Source organism: Pelophylax lessonae, assembly GCF_965119305.1.
Source record: "Pelophylax lessonae genome assembly, chromosome: 4".
NCBI lineage: Eukaryota > Metazoa > Chordata > Amphibia > Anura > Ranidae > Pelophylax > Pelophylax lessonae.
The window spans coordinates 610,362,410-610,383,541 of NC_138771.1; the positions used below are offsets into that span (position 1 = coordinate 610,362,410).

At 46.1% G+C, this 21,132-nt stretch overlaps 1 protein-coding gene across 1 annotated transcript; it reads right to left on the minus strand.

Moving 5' to 3' along the window:
• Positions 1 to 1,417: 1,417 nt before the first annotated feature.
• Positions 1,418 to 20,187, minus strand: MRI1 (methylthioribose-1-phosphate isomerase 1). Its single transcript, XM_082256938.1, has 6 exons — positions 20,013 to 20,187; positions 14,064 to 14,299; positions 8,978 to 9,150; positions 5,004 to 5,180; positions 1,646 to 1,870; positions 1,418 to 1,560 (listed from the first exon to the last, which is right to left on the minus strand). The coding sequence occupies exons 1-6, from the start codon at positions 20,172 to 20,174 to the stop codon at positions 1,439 to 1,441; spliced, it is 1,095 nt and encodes a 364-aa protein (XP_082113064.1). The 5' UTR covers positions 20,175 to 20,187; the 3' UTR covers positions 1,418 to 1,438.
• Positions 20,188 to 21,132: the final 945 nt, after the last annotated feature.

Genomic DNA, 21,132 nt, shown 5'->3' on the forward strand with positions numbered 1-21,132 from the left:
CGTACCAGGTGTTGCCACATGTTTTTACTGCCAATCTCCCTTTCTCTATAATATATATATATATATATATATATATATACACACATATATACATACATACATACACATACATACATACATACATACATACACACACATTTTTTTTTTACTAGAAGGATTTTTATCCTGGTGTGTTATCCTTGTTGTGAATTGAGCCTACGGTAAAAATTAGGAAGATTTAGGACCTCTAAGAGTTTTATTGCTAAGTTAAGTTCACACTGGCAGCAGAGGGGTAGTTAAAACATAAGGTTGATCCGCATTTTTAAAGCGCTCCCCACAGCTGGGCACCTCCAAATTTACATTGTGACTGGAGGGTAGAGTTCATATTGCCACAGTCCCAATGCTTCTCTAGAGTTTGGCTTTATGGCAAAAGGAGGTTTAAGAGGTTGTAAACCTCAGACATGAAATAAGAACAAAGCATATCCCTCTATAGTGTGTACTTGTCTTAATCCAGAGCACTAAGTGTCATGTCTGTCTGCTGCTTCATTCCTCTGCTACCAACAGGAGCCCCTTTTGACAAGTATTTCTGACACCATAAGGAAAAAAAAAAGTTATCAGGGAAGAGCTCCAGCACACAGCATGCGATTGACAGCCTCAGCTCTGTTCCTGTGTGGAGGGAGGTGTGTTCCCTCCCTCCAATCAGCTCTCAGAGCTCTTCTCACAGAGCTCTGCAGAGTGTAATTTCAGGTCCCTGCCACCTGCTTCCTGACAGCTCAATCTTTAAAAATGTTGGACTTTGAAAGGATGTAGAGAAGACCTTTGAAATGTGTAGACAGGTGTCAGAGTAAAAACGCACCACATCGCTTTAGTAGTAAAAAATATTTTCGAGGTGAAAGAATGGGATTTTAACGGTGCCAAGAAAGGACCAAAGTTATAAATACCAAATTTTATTGAAACAATTCATTTAAAAATGTTGACATAGCATAGTGTTGGAATTACTGCATATATAATTTCCATATGAATACTATGCTATGATTTTATTATATATCAAAATTTTAAATTAATTGTTTCAATAAAATTTGTTTTTTTAATATATATATATATATATATATATATATATATATATATATATATATATATATATATATATATATATATATTAAACGTAGGTCCTTTCTTGGCACCGTTAAAATCTCATTCTTTCACCTCTAAAATATTTTGGATGTAAGACTGCAGATAAACATGTACAACTTATGTAGATGGATTGGTTTAATTTCTGTGTATCACCTGAGGCCAGTCACTTCACTGGGTATATGTAAGGATTTACAGCCACTAAGTTTTAAAAGGGTTAGGTGTTCATAGTAGCGATGTTGGAATGTCAGATAAACCTGTCGCCCCTCACGTTGGCTGTCCCTCCCCCTTCACTGCATTATGCTGATTATTACACTATAGAGGATTTTTAAAGACCACGGCTCAGGCCAGCTTTAAGCTCCTCTGGTTTAAATACTCCTAGCTCTGTGATTATTCCAGTGATCAGCTCATGAGGAGTGACATCGAATGCTGGGTTCCAAACTCCAATACCTGAAAGAGAAAAGGAAGAGTCAGTGTGCAGCCAAGCCTACATTACACATCTCCCAGATATAAATTCTTGGCACATCCACCCTACCTGGAGCTGCCACACGGACGCCATTAATGTCTGTCAGCTCATGGCTTGGCCTCTCCTCGATCACGATGCTGGCTCCCGTCGGCAGACTGAGGTCACATGATGTGCTCGGTGCGGCCACATAGAAGGGTATTCCATGGTACTTGGCAGTGATGGCCAGCTGGTATGTTCCAACTTTATTAGCCGTGTCCCCATTGGCCACCACTCGGTCGGCTCCCACTACAACAGCTGAGGAAAAAAATCAAGGGTAAGTGAAGATTTTTAAAATTCAGATTAGAATGTTTTAAACAGCAATCCATAAGGTGCAGATCTGTGGGGTGCGTTAGGTTGGAGGGTCTAGTACAAGGGTCTTCAAACTATGGCCCTCCAGTTGTTCAGGAACTACAATTCCCATCATGACTAGTCATGTCTGTGAATGTGAGTTTTACAATGCATCATGGGATGTGTAGTTCTGCAACAGCTGGATGGCCATAGTTTGAGGATCCCTGGTCTAGTATGTCATCTCCATAGGGTTCAAGCTTCTAGTATACATCTATTATCTGCATCCTGATTACGTGTACATGTGTGCTGGAATTCACTGTTAAATTGACAGTAAACTAAAATAAAATTTACAATAAATGTCTCCAATCATAGAAATTAAATATTGTACAGTCCCCTCTTCCAAAGTCTGCATGGCAGGTCTCTGCACTGGTAAAGAGATACCAGTGCCTGAAGATGTTGGCATGTCAATTCCCCATTCCCAGGCCATGTGATGGGGTTCTTAGGGGTGATACTCATCCAGCCACCTCTTGGCCTTCAACTCTAGCTTGTGCCAAGAGCTGTGTGCAGACATCACCACGCCACCTCTCCAATTAGAGAATGCTTTGCATTTATTCAGAAGTTGCTGAGCATTCTCTGATGGGCCCCTGGGCTGAATTTCCTATCTCCTGTGTTCAGATTGCGGAAGGCCAAAAGCTCAGCAAGCAGGCTGAACCTAGTGGAGATGAGTGGAGTAGCGGTGTTTACTTCAGAGATTTCTAGCTTCCAGGGGCATCAGCCAGATATGGTATATACAAGCTGGACCAGTATAACTATGTATAAAATACCCATTTCTACCATTAAAGTGTTTGTAAAGTCAGTTTTTTTTTTTAATAACAAACATGTCATACTTACCTGCTTTGTGTAATGGTTTTTCACAGAGCAGTCCCAATCCTCCGGTCCCCCTCACGGTGCTCTGGGCTCCCACCCTCTGCAGAGTGCCCCCATAGCAAGAAAATTGCTATGGGGGCACTCTTGCTTGCTCGCTCCTGAGCCGCCTCTGTGTCCATAAGACTCAATATGGCTCAGCTCTAACCCCCGGATCCCACCTCCCTTGCTGTTATTGACATCTCAGCCAATGAGGAAGGAAAGCCCCAGGAGAGCAGGTGCTCCTGTGCACATCACTGGATCAGGATCAGGCTCAGGTATGTATTCGGGGGGGGGGGGGGGGGGTGGCGGCAGCACTGTAGGTTTTTTTTACCTTTATACATAAATAAACTTTCATCCTTTAAAACCACCTCAAGGTATGGATGCTGAAATTATTTTAAAAGGATGTGGGTGAATAAGGGTGGCTGAAATCTGGAAATGGGTTTTTTTTTTTTTTTTAAACCATGCAAGACAATTGCATAATGTGCTAGTTTGCATCTCATACCACCGCTCAAGGCATCTGACTGGAAAAGCCGCGATGACGTCACTCCCGCACATGCATGTGGGAGTCACAGCACAGAGCTCTGAAGTGACGGCACACGGTATGCTGTCTCTTCAGAGCGCATGCGCAGTGATGTCACCGGTTGCATGCATTGTGATGATTTCCTAAACAGTGCAAGTTTAGGAGATATTCACTGTACCTACAGGGAAAGCCCTATTATAGGCACAAGTTAAAATGAAGACAACCACTTTAAAGCCTCACTCCAAACATTTTTTTTTTTTTTCTTAGCTTTGCATAAATGTACAGTGGTAAGGCTGGAGTACAGCTTTAACTCTTGCAGAGTTGCTTACTGCACACTGCAAGCTTCTAACCGTGTGCATTAGAAGCTGCAGCAATCAGATAGCCAGCCTCACTACCTGGCTGGATGACGTCCAACATCCAGACCTTTACTTTCCTCGTTTATTGGATTTTAGTCCTTTTAAGCACGGAGGCTCAGCACTTCATATGGGCGTTATCCAGCCTGCATGCAAGAGCAACCTTCTTAGGCACGCCCAATCCTTTCACATTGAAATCTGCCCATCAAGGCATTCTGATATTTGCATAACTCCTCCATAAGAGCCCACGGTTTGTAACCAGGACTCCGGACTCTTGAGGAGTGCTGAGGCAGAGGGCTCTATATTACATAATTACACTATTCTACCAAAAGTATTGGGACGCCTGCCTTTACACGCACATGAACTTTAATGGCATCGAAGTCTTAGTTTGTAGGGATCAATATACCACCCTTTGCAGCTATACCAGCTTCAACTCTTCTGGGAAGGCTGCCCACAAGGCTTAGCAGTGTGTCTATGGGAATGTTTGACCATTCCTCCAAAAGCGCATTTGTGAGGTCAGGCACTGATGTTGGATGAGAAGGCCTGGCTCGCAGTCTCTGCTCTAATTCATCCCAAAGGTGTTCTATCGGGTTGAGCTCAGGACTCTGTGCAGGCCAGTCAAGTTCCTCCACCCTAAACTGACATATGCACTGGTCCAAATCATTTGGTGAAAGATAGGATTATGGTGTAGGGTTGTTTTTCAGGGACGGGGCCTGGCCCCTTAGTTCCAGTGAAGGGAACGTTGAAGGCCTCAGCATGCCAAGACATATTGGACAATTTCATGCTCTTAACTTTGTGGGAACAGTTTGGGGATGGCCCCTTCCTGTTCCAACATGACAGAGCACAAAGCAAGGTCCATAAAGACATGGATGAGGGAGTTTGGGGTGGAGGAACTTGACTGGCCTGCACAGAGTCCTGAGTTCAACCCGATAGAAAACTTTTGGGATAAATTAGAGCGGAGACTGTGAGCCAGTGCTTGACCTCACAAAATGCTCTTCTGGAAGAATGGTCAAACATTCCCATAGACACACTCCTAAATCTTGTGGACAGCCATCCCAGAAGAGTTGAAGCTGTTATAGCTGCAAAGGGTGGGCCAACAAAATATTGAACCCTACGGACTAAGGCTGGGATACCATTAAAGTTCATGGGCGAGTAAAGGCAGACGTCCCAATACAGTGTAGCATCCTCAGTACTCCTCTCAGGAACCCCCAAAAAAATCCCCCCGATGGGATCAGAGACCAAATTTTAATTTCTTCCCCACTCTACCCAAAACAGTGCAGTGTAGCATTAGGAGAAACCTGTAACGTGTGTTGGACCTCACCGTTGACATGCCGCTCTCGCATGGTCACTGCTGCCATGCTATCTGTGATGAGAGTTGCCGGCATCTTTTCATACACCAACTCATAGGCCGTGAGCCGCGAGCCCTGATTATAAGGACGAGTCTCTGTGCAGAAGACATGAGACAGACGGCCAAGGGAGTGGAGCGAGCGTATCACACCTGTATGAAGAGACAGAAGAAGATTATGGAAAACACTTCTCACACAGCAATGGAAGAGTCCAAGCTAAAATAAGCATGGCAGCAGCAATATCAGTTACTGGTCTGACTAAGGGCCCATGCACACTATGTGCAGTGACTGGCATTTTTCCGCACTTGGTCAACACCAGTCACCATAAGGGCACATCAAATCTGTTCACATCGCAACGCTGCCTTCAGGTATGCTGCATTCTTCCTCAATGCACTGAAATAACCAGTCGCTGTTTTTTGCACCTGGACAGTTTAAAGTTAAAAAGAGCCACGAATGCCAGATAATTTAGTGTGTGGCTAGTGTGATCTGGTCCTTAACCAGTTTTGGACAGAAAGGGCCTGGTCATTAGGGGGCAAATCCTATTTCACAATCTGGCACTGCGTTATTTTAACAGACATTTGCGTGGTCGTACGACTCTGTACCCAAATAAAATTGACGTCCTTTTTTTCCCCACAAACAGAGCTTTCTTTTGGTGGTATTTGATCATCTGTGCGATTTCTATTTTTTGCGCTATAAACAATTAGCGCCAATTTTGAAAAAAAAAATATATATATATATTTTTCACATTCTGCTATATGACATTCTCAAAAAAAAAAAAAAAAAACAGCAATAAGCGTATTTTGATTGGTTTGCGCAAAAGTTATCGCATCTACTAACTACGAGAAAGATTTGTCATTTTTACTAGTAATGGCGGCGATCTGCGATTTTTAGCGGGACTGCAACATTGCGGCGGACAGATCGGACCCCTAACTGACACTTTTGGGGGGACCAGTGACATTACTACAGTAATCAGTGCTAAAAATATGCACTGTTACTGTACTAATGACACTGGCAGGGAAGGGGTTAACAGTATGTGATCAAGGGGTTAAATGTGACCCTAGGGGAGTGATTCTAACTGTATGGGGGTTGGGCTTCTGAGATGACCATGTGATCCTATATAGAAGGATCCCAGGAGCTCTGTGATCATCCCAGAGAGAACAGTCGGCTGTGTTTACAACAGCTGACCGTCCTCTCTTAGTGGGGAGCGGTCGAGAGAGTCAGGCGGCAATTGGAGCAGCCTGACAAATGCATCGGCTTCCCCGCTGATGAGTGGGGGCAGGAGCGCGCCGCCAGCGGCACGCGTTTGCCCTCTAGCTCCTCCCAGGCAAATTCACGTATGCATACGTGATTTTGCCTGGGAGAGCCACTCTGCCGCAGTGTATGTATATCATCTATATATCTATATATATACATACATACATACATACAGTATGCGGTCGGCAAGTGGTTAAAGTGTAACTCCATTGTTGAGAAAACAAATTTAATCGCCTCTGGGTGATCAGTGTACATTGCAGGGATTTTAACAAAAAAACTTTAAGGCAGACACCTACGGTTTTTCTGCTCTGAAGTAGCTACAGCGAGTAAAATAAGTATTGAACACATCACCATTTTTCTAGGTAAATAGATTTCTAAAGGTGCCATTGACATGAAATTTTCACCACATGTCGGTAACAGCCCATGCAATCTATACATACAAAACAAACTAAACTGAATACATTCAGAAATTAGGTTATGTGTAAAAAATGAACACATGGAAAAAGTATTGAACACATGAAGAAAGGGAGGTGCAAAAAGGCATGTAAAGTCAAGACACCAGCTGAACTATGTCAGCAATTAGAAAGCAATCCTGCCTCTTGTCAGTGCAAGTTATTATCAGCTGGTTCAGTCTCAACTGATGGCCTATAAAAAGGTGTCTCATTACCAAGGTGTCACACAAGAAACATCTCATGATGGGTAAAAGCAAAGAGCTCTTTCGAGACAGTCGCAACCTTATCGTTGCAAAATAGTGATGGCATTGGTTACAATAGGATTTCTAAACTTGTGAAAGTTCCAGTGAGCACGGTTGGGGCCATAATCTGGAAGTGGAAAGAACATCATTTCACCATAAACCGGCCACAACCAGGTGCTCCTCGCAAGATTTCTGACAGAGGAGTGAAATGAATTCAAAGTGAAGTGAAGTGTTTAATACCCATTTTACCCGCTGTAGTTGTTTCACCAGGTCCTATGGATACCAACTCTGAATAGGAGGGTCTGGCTCATTATAAATCACCTGGTGCACTCTGATCCGATGAGAAAACCTGTGCAGGGCCATCTTTTCCGGACACAGGGATGCACAGGTGTTGTGTCCCATTTTTGCCTATGAGGACACACAGTTTCACATACACAGCCGCTGCTTCCCAATATGACACATGGGTTCCCAAGTTTGGCCAAGCAATCTAATGCCCTCTAACCTGGTCAGCCATGCCCCTTCACCTTCCCTAGAACACCAGTGATGTGATGGTTGTGGCTGTGTTCCAGCTAAGCTGTCATAGAGCAATGGATTGTTAGAGCAAGACACAAGATTTTCATCAAAAATAGTATAATTAATAAAGCAGAACAAAACCCTGCCCACCTCATTAACCATAAATCAACACACCATGTGCCCCAAAAGGTCATCAATCATGCCTTTTCCCTTTTAATAAATTGACAGTTGTGGTAACCCTCTGGCTATGAAGCCAGCGCCCATGTTGGCTAAAGTGCAGCCACCCATGTCAACGTCAACAGTGAATTTCATGCATGCCCTCCATTGTGACAAACAAGACCAGCAACAATGCAAGTTGGATATCGACAGCATGCACTGGTGATGGTGGGAGAGTCCTAGCCTTACATAAGTATTGTGTTTTATTAAAAATTCATTAGTGGCTAATGCTATGTAACCTTGGCAACATATATTTTCAGATAGGAAACATTTTAAAGGAGTTGTAAACCTCAGTCAAATCTGAACAAAGCACATATCTATAGTGATTACTTATCTCTCTCCAAAGCTCTAAGTGTCGTTTCTCTCTGGTGCTTCGTTCCTCTGTTATTATGAGTCACTTCTGAGAAGTTTTCTGGGCACGGGATGGAGGAGAGCTCAGCACACAGCTTGTCTATTCACAACACAGCTCTGTATCCTTCCTTTTTTCCGGTTTGCTGTGTGGAGGGGGGAGGGAGTGGTGGTGCACCTTTCCTACAATCAGCACACAAGCGCGCACACACACCGCAACTGCAGCTCTCCACCCCCTCCTCTGTGATACTAACAGATGGACAAGGATTTTAACACTATTCTGACCCTTTGAAGGGGCATAGGGAAGAGATGACTGCAGATAAACAAAACCTATGTAGGAGGATTTGTTTATTCTCAGTGTATCATCTGAGGCCAGACAATTGACCAGTTATATGAGAAGGTTTTCAACCACTTTAAGGCATTTGCAAGGAGAAAAAAAAAAAATGCAACTTCAGCTGAGCTTTGAATACTTTCTGCACCCCCTACCTGGAACAAGTATTCCTTGGAACAGTCCTGACTTTCCTCGATGCAACGTTTTAAAGATTTCCTGGGTCAATGACTTGATAGCCCTGCGATGGGCCTTTCAGGAAGGGGGGGGGGGGTAACGAGGCAGATCTACAAGACAACCTAGCCAGGAACCTCGGGTCTGGTGGATGTCCAGAGGGCCCAACCTTCAGGCTCCTGCTGTAAACCACTGGTCAAAGCTGTGAACCTGCCCAAGGATGGACTTGTACTCAGTAGATAATAGCAGATCCATGTAGTACAGACAATGCCAAGGGGGCAGTTTCTGTCTGCCTATTGCAATTCTTATCAATGTTGATCAAAGGTATGGGTGGCCAAAGCAGCTACCTTGCCTATGCCTTAACCTGTCTTTACCTACACGACTGCCCCTGGAACAAAGAAACCCCAAGGGAAGCCTCTTACCTAGCGCTGTGCCATAGCCAGCAGTAGCCAGGGACCCCGTGTTGCAATGGGTCATTATACAGATGCTGCCAGATGCTTGGGTGGTCTCCAGAATGTGCTGAGCTCCCAGATCTCCGATCATTTTATTGTCTTTAACATCTTTCTCTAGGAGAGACTCTGCCCATTGGATGGCACTGAAAAGATAATGCGAACCAAGAGATTCAGATAGGTAAGAAGTGTCTCGTGGATTTAGGAACCTCGGACAAACATCTAAAACACAAGGTTGCAATGCCTAATGCCCCGTACACACGCGTCGATAATTGGCCGTGAATTTTCGGCCAACGTCCGATCGGCCGATTTTCGGCTTGTTAGTATGATGCTTCCGACTTTTCGGCCGAAAATAAATCTGGTGTGCAGGCTATAAAATTTTTGTTGGCATCAACACAACGGCTGATTTTCCATCAGTCAGTACAGATTTCGGCAGACAAAAATCTGATGAGCAAGACTGGGCATGCTCAGAGAAGAAAAAACACACGGAAAGTAAACCAGCACATGACATCACTTCTGAAGTAGATTTTTGTTGGCCGAGAAAATTCGTGTGCAGTCTAGGCACATTCCAACCAACAAAACACAACTCTGGACAAAAGTTGGACGATCGGTCGGCCGATAATCGTTGCGTGTGTACTAGGCTTTAGTGTGTGGGTTTTACCTGGCAATGGATTTTTCACTGTGGCCAACCATTCCTGTAACAATTCTCTATCCAATGAGAAGGCTGCATTGCCAAACCAAGATGGCGAGTTGTTTACCTAGGTCTCCAATCTGAATAAGTAGTGTGGGTAATGTGTGTAAATCACAAGACTGGCTGTACAGAATTACAAAACCTTTGGCAGATAAAACAGAAACTGTGTATTCAGCTTTGAATTTAATGGCAAGGGAAAATTATAAGGATATTTCTTTTTCCCGATTTTTGGGGGTTTTTTTCACATTCTAGAGGTTCATAAACTATCTTTTAGTTGTTTCTAAAAAAAAAAAAAAATAAATAAATCAATCAATCTTAATTTTACCATATACACATTTATTTCTAAGTTCATCCACAACATTGCGTTAACACAACACACAAAGTTTTATGATAAGAGTACAGCAGTACATTTAGGCTTCATAAACATGTAAGCCTAGGGCCGTATGTCGTAAGATTTGGCCGTATTTCCCCATCCCACAGGTACTGCGTACAGCCGCCCATATAACTCAATGGCTGTATATCCATTTACACCAGTGCCTGCATAAGGACGCACATGTGTACAACTATCTGCACCTAGGATAAAAAACTTTCCTCTGTACACCACATACTGCTATTGATTTCTAAGGGCGACTGTATGCTGCATCTACAGCTCCCAGGCGGAGCAAAAACGCCCAAACTCACATGACATAACCAATGAGGCCTTGTTCTTTCTGGCAGGATATGCTAATACATTAGTTAAAGCTGAACTATAGGGTAAATAATTACCTGTCCAATGGTCTCTCGCCGCTATCTTCTGGCCGCTTGATTGGCTGGCAGGAGAGGACATCACTCCTGGGCATGCGCAGAAGCTAGTTATCCTGGCACTCAGAGGCTGGTCCGGCACTGTAAACTGTGCTGTGCATGCGCAGCTTACTGCGCCGGAAAAGACAGCGAGCAGAGACAGTGGAAGTCTCTTCTGCAATAAAAGCCTGCCTTCCCGCTGTTTCTTACAGTGGAACTTCAGGTCTGCTTTATCCACCTGACCCCCAGATTTACCTCCCTTCATGACCAGGCCATTTTTTGCAATACGGCACAGCGCTACTTTAACTGAAAATTACACGGTCGTGCACTGCTGTACCCAAATTACCTTTAGGTCATTTATTTCCCACAAATAGAGCTTTCTTTTGGTGGCATTTGATCACCATGGGTTTTTTTTATTTTTTATTCCTGGTTATATAAATGAAAAAAAGACCAACGGTCTTGGGGGAAAAAAAAAAAAAAAAAAAAATGAATAATAAAATATATATATATATATATATATATATATATATATATATATATATATATATATATATATATATATATATATATTTTTTTTTTTTTTTTTTTTTTTTTTTAACGTTCTGCTATAAAACATTTCCAAAAAAAATAAAAAAATTCCTTACAAAAATGTAGGCCATTATATAGTCTGCCACATATTCTTGTTGAAAAAAAAAAAAAAATCCCAATAAGTGTACATTGATTGGTTTGCAAAAAAGTTATGGCGTCTACAAACTATAGGATATGTACTGGAATGTTTTTTTTTTTTTTAAACTAGTAATGGTGGCGATCAGTGACTTGTATAGCGGGACTGCGTTATTGCGGTGAACAGTCTGACATAACTGACACCTTGTGGGAACCAGTGACACTAATACAGAGATCAGTGCTATAAATATGCACTGTCACTGTACTAATGACACTGGCTGGGAAGGGGTTTAACATACGGGAATTAAAGGGTTAAATGTGTGCCTAACCAGTGTGTTTGTATACTAGGTGTGCAGTTTTTACTAAAGGATTTGATGGATTTTCTTTCCCTGCTTAGCAGGGAAAGAAAATCCATCACATCCCTGCTGACAGAACAGAGCTCTGCTCTGTTCTGTGTCTCTCCCCAATGATTAGCAGGTGCCAGCGAACATCCATTGGCCGGCGCCCCCTGATCAGCTTCTGCTGTGACTAATCACAGCAGAAGCAGTGCACCTCTACCTGGAAGTGCAGAATCATATATATATATATATATATATATATATATATATATATATATATATATATATATATATATATATATATATATATATATATACACACACATACATATATCTGTAAATCTGTCTGCTATGGAGCCGTCAGCAAGTGGTTAAAGTAGAGCTAAACCCCAGGACAAAAATTCAACATACTGCAGCTTACCAGCTCTTAGGCCCTATTCACACTAATGTGTTGTGATAATGCTTTGTACCCCACATTGCATACATAGGTGGGATGAGGTGCCATTGGTGGGACTAACTGGCTACCTATTCGGCCAACAATTTTCCACCTGATTTGTAAAATCGAAGAACGTCAAGCGGTTGGGGCCACATAGCCACCCGCTGAGTGAAATTTTGATTGGTTCATCAGCAATTGGCCAAAACTCAAACAGCGCGTGACCAGCTGTAGACAGGAACCAATTAATTTACTTGGCAGGTCTTTGGTGTGTGGGAGGAAACCAGATTACCTGGAGGAAGCACATGCAAGCATGATTTACCCTATCCTTGTAAGCAAGCTAGAAGTGGGGAAACACATTAACCATGTGTCACTGGTAACCCCAAAAGTGTCAAAAATGTCAGTTAGGGGTCCGATCAGCCGCAGTCCCGCTAAAAATTGCAGAACGCTGCCATTACTAGTAAAAAAAAAAAAAAATCAAAAATGACAACTCTTTCCCCTCGTAGGCGCAATAACTTTTTAACAAATCAATCAAAATACGCTTTTGCTGGGTTTTTTTTTACCAAAAATATGTAGCAGAATACAAATTGGCCTAAAATGTTGAAAAAAAAAATTGATCTTTAATGAAAAATATTGTTTTTTCCAGAATTTTTGCTCTTTTTTTTGTTAATAGCGCAAAAAAAAAAAAAGAAAAGAAGACTGCGCAAATTTTCTGTTAAAGTAAAGCGAATCGCAAAAAAATGGTCTGGTCATTAAATCCTTCCGGTGCAGAACTGGTTAAGAAAGGTTGACTTTTGGGTGGAAGCAGACTATGAGGACCAGTACCCGGGTTGTACAAGAGAGGACAGTCTTGAGCAAAGCTATGGGTCTGTGTGAGGTTCTGTTCCATCCAGATAGTATCCTGAATTGAACCAAGGACCCCAGTGCTGCAAGGAAGAAGTGCTAACCGCTTAGCCACTTGAACAGTTCTCAAACACAAAATAAAAAATGGCGGTTTGCCATCAACTGCAGAGATTGTGAGATCCAACCGAAGATCCGTGCACAATCTGTAGAAGGCAGCAATCAGGAAAGAGTTATTCCTATTGGGGTAGAAAGTGATGGGCCTGGACATCACAAGTTTGTCACAATGAAATAACAATAAATGGGGATTACACCTAGACCAGGCATACCCTGTACACCAGGACTCGACAAACCCCGGGCGCCAGGTCGCATTGGCGACTAAAATTAGCGACCTGGCGCCTGGGGTGCACTGCAAGAGGTGTCCTGTCCCTTTTGCGCCCCCCCCCCCCCCCAACCACTCACCGAATGCACGGACTACTGCGCCGTCCAAAAATTGAGGCCGCGGCTTTTCGGCCTTCTTCAGTGAGAGAACGGTGAACTGGCGCCCTCTTGTGGTGGCCGGGAGTTTGACAAGCAGTAACTAATGGCTGTTTCCCCTGCCTGTCCTCAATGCCTGCCCCATCTCCTTCCCCAAGAGATGAGAGGGAACTTTTTGCAGTCTTCATCTCCCTGTCCACTTACCTTTGCTTAAAAAGGTAAGTGGACAGGGAGTGTGGTTATTATTATTATTAATTTTTTTTTTTTAATTATTAAAAATACATATATATTTTTTTCTTTTAATTATAAAAAAAATGTTTTTTTCTTTTTTCAATTATAAAAAAAAAGAAATAATTTATTTTTCTATTTTTTTTTCAATTATAAAGAAAAAAAAATTATATATTATATAATAATATAATTTTTTTTTTCCTCATCGCCATGCCACAGCCGAAGGCCCCTTTCACACGGGCTGTCTGATCAGGTCCGCCTGTCAGTTTTTCAGGCAGACCTGATTGGACCCTTCAGTCTCCTCTATGGAGCGGTAATCTGCCGCCATCTGATCCTGTCTGCCAAAAACAGACGGATGGTGGTTCTATTTTCTATCCATCCCGTGGATCGGATCAGATGGAAACAGACAGACAGTCGGTTTCCATCCGATTGCGCTATAGAGGAGAGTGGGGTTCTAGTCATCTTTATGTGTAAATTTAGTATGTTATTTTTTTGGAAATAAAGCATGGTTGTTTGTTAAAAAAAAAAAAAAAAAAAAAAAACTGGCTCCTAACATTTTTAGCTGGCTCCTAGATTTCAGGAAAATTTGTCAAGCCCTGCTGTACACACCTCTCAGTCAGCCCCAGGGCTGTGACCCTCGGCTTCTCGGCCTCCCCAGCCAGAAAGGAATTCAGTTCATCGGATGCTCTCTTCATATTGACAGCTGTGGGCCGGGCTCCCACCAACAGCTCCATGGACTCCCGAACGAAGGTGAGAAGATCAGACACTTGCTGCGGTGGGTGGGAGGAAAGCTCAACAGCCAGACTCAGAGAGCCCACAATGGCAATAGCTGGAGCTCCGCGGACCTACAGATATAACAGAGCACCTTCAGCCTCATCAGCACCCAGGACATCCCACCGATTTCCAAGCTTGGACTGCTATAAACCCATGCAGGCTGCACGGAATGTACCCATACTTTCTGTAATAGATTCATTCCTATAATAGCCAGCTCCATCTAGTGGCCAAAATTCAGTTCTTAACCACTTAAGCCCCAGCCCTATTTCGGACACTTTTTGTTTACAAGTTAAAACCAGTATTTTTTCCTAGAAAACTACTTAGAACCCCCAAACATTATATATATTTTTTTAGCAAAGACTCTGGAGAATAAAATGTTGGTCATTGCAAAATTTTTTGTCACGCGGTATTTGCGCAGCAGTCTTTAAAACGCCATTTTCTTGGAAAAAATTTGAAAAATCACATTTCACTGCATTTAAAAAATACTAAACAGTAAAGTTAGCCCATTTTTTTTGTATATTGTGAAAGATGATGTCACGCTGAGTAAATAGATACCCAACATGTTACGGTTTAAAATTGCGCCCCCCCCCCATGGGATGGCGACAAACTACGGTCAATAGAAATCTCAATCTGCGATGCTTTAAATTTATTTAACAGTTACCAGTATAGAGTTAGAGTGTAGCTCTTTTTTTTTTTTAATTATTGCCCATGCTCTGGCGATCGCGGCGATACCTCACATGTGTGGTTTGAACAGCGATTTAATTCGCGGCTCGACTTGCGTATACGTTTTTTTTTTTTTTTGTGCGCAAACTAACGGTGACGGGGCGGCTAAAAAATTTTTTTTTCCCTATTTATTTTTTCTTTTTTTTTAAACTTTATTACAGTTTTTAAAAAAAATAAAAAATCTGATCACTTTTATTGCTGTCACAAGCAATGTAAACATCCCTTGTGACACCAATATGTAGTGACAGGTACACTTTATGGAGGGATCGAGGGTCTAAAAGACCCCAGACCCCTCCACTGCACTTCCATGTATGCAAAACGCAGAAAACGGCATTTCTGCATACAGCCGTTTTTCAAATCTGCCGCCTTTTGCAGCACAGTAACCCGGAAGTGACGTCATGGACGCCGCCTCCGGGTTACGTCATCGGAGACCCGATCGATGCCGTTTCCGGCATTCATCGGGACTCCATCCAGCCGGCGGACGTGCCGGCTGGGTGCTCGGGGCTCCCGGTGGGACGGGAGCCCCGAGCAAAGCCACGGAAGGCGGCGGGAGGGGGGGGGGTACATCCCCTCTTGCTCACCCGGGTAACGATCGAGCGGCTCCCGAGCCGCATCTGTCATTACCGGCGGAAAGCCGACCGTCGGCTTCAAACCACGGTACCGAGATGATGCTTCTAACTAAAGGCATCATCCCGGTATAACCCCGCAAAGTTACCCGACGTACGGGTACGTTAGAATGCGGTAAGTGGTTAAGGAACCGGCCAAAATGAATGTTCTCATCAAAGTATTTCAGAAAACTATACTGCATTGTAGACATTAGATGGTGTTGAGGAATATAGGAACTGATCTATTACCGAAAGACTGGCCAACATGTGTGTGACATTCACCCAAACTAAGGTTTCATAAATACACCCCCATAGTGCAGCATCATAAATACACCCCCATAGTGCAGCATCATAAATACACCCCATAGTGCAGCATCATAAATACACCCCATAGTGCAGCATCATAAATACACCCCATAGTGCAGCATCATAAATACACCCCATAGTGCCGCATCATAAATACACCCCATAGTGCAGCATCATAAATACGCCCCATAGTGCAGCATCATAAATACACCCCATAGTGCAGCATCATAAATACACCCCATAGTGCAGCATCATAAATACACCCCATAGTGCAGCATCATAAATACACCCCATAGTGCAGCATCATACCCACCAACTTTTCGAGATAGGAATGAGGGACACCTATTGGGAAAAGTATGTAGGCATAGGACACACCCCCTGCCACGAATTATACAAAAAGAAAAAAAAAAAACTATTAGTTAAACCCACAAGTTGCCTTTTTTTAACATTACTGTTCCTTTATATCGGCCTTTGAAATTTGGAGACAGCAATTTAGAAATTGGATGCAAGGTTTTAGCTCTGGGAAATACTTTTTGAAAGATAAATATTTCATTTTATATAGAACTACATACATCACACCAAAATCAGGGACACTTGAGGGGGGAAAGAGGGACAGAGGGACTTTCTTACAAATCCAGGACAATCTCTTGAAATCAGGGACAGTTGGAAGCTATGCAGCATGATCACATGCTCCTAGTTGTGCTCCTGTCACATGGTACATAGGGGGGCCGTGGTGGGCGGGGATATCACATGGTACATCGGGGGGCCGTGGTGGGCGGGGATATCACATGGTACATCGGGGGGCCGTGGTGGGCGGGGATATCCCATGGTACATCGGGGGGCAGTGGAGGGCGGGGACATCACATGGTACATCGGGGGGCAGGGATATCACATGGTACATCGGGGGGCAGTGGTGGGCGGGGATATCACATGGTACATCGGGGGCAGTGGTGGGAGGGGATATCACATGGTACATCGGGGGCAGTGGTGGGAGGGGATATCACATGGTACATCAGGGGGGCAGTGGTGGGCGGGGATATCACATGGTACATCAGGGGGGCAGTGGTGGGTGGGGACATCACATGCAACATAGGGGGCAGTGGTGGGCGGGGACATCACATGGTACATCAGGGGGGCAGTGGTGGGAGGGGATATCACATGGTACATCAGGGGGGCAGTGGTGGGTGGGGACATCACATGGTACATCAGGGGGGCAGTGGTGGGAGGGGATATCCCATGGTACATCAGGGGGGCAGTGGTGGGAGGGGATATCCCATGGTACATCAGGGGGGCAGTGGTGGGAGGGGATATCCCATGGTACATCAGGGGGGCAGTGGTGGGAGGGGATATCCCATGGTACATCAGGGGGGCAGTGGTGGGAGGGGATATCCCATGGTACATCAGGGGGGCAGTGGTGGGAGGGGATATCCCATGGTACATCAGGGGGGCAGTGGTGGGTGGGGATATCCCATGGTACATCAGGGGGGCAGTGGTGGGTGGGGACATCACATGGTACATCAGGGGGGCAGTGGTGGGAGGGGATATCCCATGGTACATCAGGGGGGCAGTGGTGGGAGGGGATATCACATGGTACATCAGGGGGGCAGTGGTGGGAGGGGATATCCCATGCAACATAGGGGGCAGTGGTGGGCGGGGACATCACATGGTACATCAGGGGGGCAGTGGTGGGAGGGGATATCACATGGTACATCAGGGGGGCAGTGGTGGGAGGGGATATCACATGGTACATCAGGGGGGCAGTGGTGGGAGGGGATATCCCATGGTACATCAGGGGGGCAGTGGTGGGTGGGGACATCACATGGTACATCAGGGGGGCAGTGGTGGGAGGGGATATCCCATGGTACATCAGGGGGGCAGTGGTGGGAGGGGATATCACATGGTACATCAGGGGCAGTGGTGGGAGGGGATATCACATGGTACATCAGGGGGGCAGTGGTGGGAGGGGATATCCCATGCAACATAGGGGGCAGTGGTGGGCGGGGACATCACATGGTACATCAGGGGGGCAGTGGTGGGAGGGGACATCACATGGTACATCAGGGGGGCAGTGGTGGGAGGGGATATCACATGGTACATCAGGGGGGCAGTGGTGGGAGGGGATATCCCATGGTACATCAGTAGGGCTGTGGTGGGAGGGGATATCACATGGTACATCAGGGGGGCAGTGGTGGGAGGGGATATCCCATGCAACATAGGGGGCAGTGGTGGGCGGGGACATCACATGGTACATCAGGGGGGCAGTGGTGGGAGGGGATATCCCATGGTACATCAGTAGGGCTGTGGTGGGAGGGGATATCACATGGTACATCAGGGGGGCAGTGGTGGGAGGGGATATCCCATGCAACATAGGGGGCAGTGGTGGGCGGGGACATCACATGGTACATCAGGGGGGCAGTGGTGGGAGGGGATATCACATGGTACATCAGGGGGGCAGTGGTGGGAGGGGATATCACATGGTACATCAGGGGGGCAGTGGTGGGAGGGGATATCCCATGCAACATAGGGGGCAGTGGTGGGCGGGGACATCACATGGTACATCAGGGGGGCAGTGGTGGGAGGGGACATCACATGGTACATCAGGGGGGCAGTGGTGGGAGGGGATATCACATGGTACATCAGGGGGGCAGTGGTGGGAGGGGATATCCCATGCAACATAGGGGGCAGTGGTGGGCGGGGACATCACATGGTACATCAGGGGGGCAGTGGTGGGAGGGGACATCACATGGTACATCAGGGGGGCAGTGGTGGGAGGGGATATCACATGGTACATCAGGGGGGCAGTGGTGGGAGGGGATATCACATGGTACATCAGGGGGGCAGTGGTGGGAGGGGATATCACATGGTACATCAGGGGGGCAGTGGTGGGAGGGGATATCCCATGGTACATCAGGGGGGCAGTGGTGGGTGGGGACATCACATGGTACATCAGGGGGGCAGTGGTGGGAGGGGATATCCCATGGTACATCAGGGGGGCAGTGGTGGGAGGGGATATCACATGGTACATCAGGGGCAGTGGTGGGAGGGGATATCACATGGTACATCAGGGGGGCAGTGGTGGGAGGGGATATCCCATGCAACATAGGGGGCAGTGGTGGGCGGGGACATCACATGGTACATCAGGGGGGCAGTGGTGGGAGGGGACATCACATGGTACATCAGGGGGGCAGTGGTGGGAGGGGATATCACATGGTACATCAGGGGGGCAGTGGTGGGAGGGGATATCCCATGGTACATCAGTAGGGCTGTGGTGGGAGGGGATATCACATGGTACATCAGGGGGGCAGTGGTGGGAGGGGATATCCCATGCAACATAGGGGGCAGTGGTGGGCGGGGACATCACATGGTACATCAGGGGGGCAGTGGTGGGAGGGGATATCCCATGGTACATCAGTAGGGCTGTGGTGGGAGGGGATATCACATGGTACATCAGGGGGGCAGTGGTGGGAGGGGATATCCCATGCAACATAGGGGGCAGTGGTGGGCGGGGACATCACATGGTACATCAGGGGGGCAGTGGTGGGAGGGGATATCACATGGTACATCAGGGGGGCAGTGGTGGGAGGGGATATCACATGGTACATCAGGGGGGCAGTGGTGGGAGGGGATATCCCATGCAACATAGGGGGCAGTGGTGGGCGGGGACATCACATGGTACATCAGGGGGGCAGTGGTGGGAGGGGACATCACATGGTACATCAGGGGGGCAGTGGTGGGAGGGGATATCACATGGTACATCAGGGGGGCAGTGGTGGGAGGGGATATCCCATGCAACATAGGGGGCAGTGGTGGGCGGGGACATCACATGGTACATCAGGGGGGCAGTGGTGGGAGGGGATATCACATGGTACATCAGGGGGGCAGTGGTGGGAGGGGATATCACATGGTACATCAGGGGGGCAGTGGTGGGAGGGGATATCCCATGGTACATCAGGGGGGCAGTGGTGGGTGGGGACATCACATGGAACATAGGGGGGCAGTGGTGGGCGGGGACATCAGGGGGCAGAAGAGAATTGTAGGAGGCGAAGCAGTGCAGGGCTGTGGTCACGTGTTTATTTCGCGCTCACTGATTGGCAGAGAAAACCTTCAGATCAGCTCTCCCCACCCATGTGCCTTCAGTCCCGCCCCTCACCTTCATGGTGCGGATGGCCTCGGCTCCTTCCCGCACTCCGCTCACCGGGTCATACTGGCTGGTGTGCGGCAGCAGCAGCTGATTGAGGACCTGCAGAGAGCCCCGGCTGTACCGCACCGATTCCAGAGACATGGCGAGCACGGCGCTTCCTACCTCCGGCATGTGACCACGTGTCTGCTGAAAAGTGGGCGGGCCGTACTGACCTAGGGGCGGGACTATATGTTTGCAGATTGTTACCGTATGTATTGTAATAGAGACGCCGCTCATACATCCTCTGTACCGCGCACAGCTCTGTACCATGGTGTTAGTCAGTCTACTACAGACAATACACAGACTGGGCGGGGCTGTGCTGGAAATGCTTGTTTCCTGACTGTCATGCTGCTCCCATTCACACACAGGAGTTTGGTTTTTTTTTTTTGCACGTTTGCATAGGGCAGTCCATTTTTTTCAGGCTACATTTCCACTAGTGTGCTAAAGTTGCATCAAAAAAGCGCAGGCACCTTTTCAAAGTCCCTGCAACTTTAAGTCACTTAGATTGGAACGGATTCCGTTGAAAACAATGGGCTGTGACTTGTCATGTGACTTTATGTGTCCAAAGTCGCATTCGTGGAAACAGAGCCTCAATGGATGCGCGGCAAAGCAGCTCGTGGAGCTTATTGCTGCTGTCCTATCAGATTCTGCAACCGAAAGTGACGTTCGGACAAGACCAACTTACTGCGCATGCGCCATGCTGTTCCAACATGGCTGCTATGAATTCCAATAGGTTTCCTAATGAGACAGAAGACGAAGCAGCGGCCGACATTGTCTTACACGCACGCAAGTCTTAAATTTTACATTTATTTTAGCAGTAAACTCACCTTATATACTGAATAACAGTATTATATTTCTATTATTATTGTAAAATAGTAAATATAGCGAGAAACCTGCATGTAGAAGTTGGGGGCGGCCATCTTGGTACACCCCCCACTGCTCAGCGACAAAAGCCCCGTACACACGTATCGATTGTCAGCCGAACGATCCACCGTCTTTTGCCCAGGGCTGTCCTGTCAGTTGAAAAGTGCTAAAGACTGCACACGAATTTTGTCGGCCAACAACAGCCGACTGCAGAAGTGATGTCATG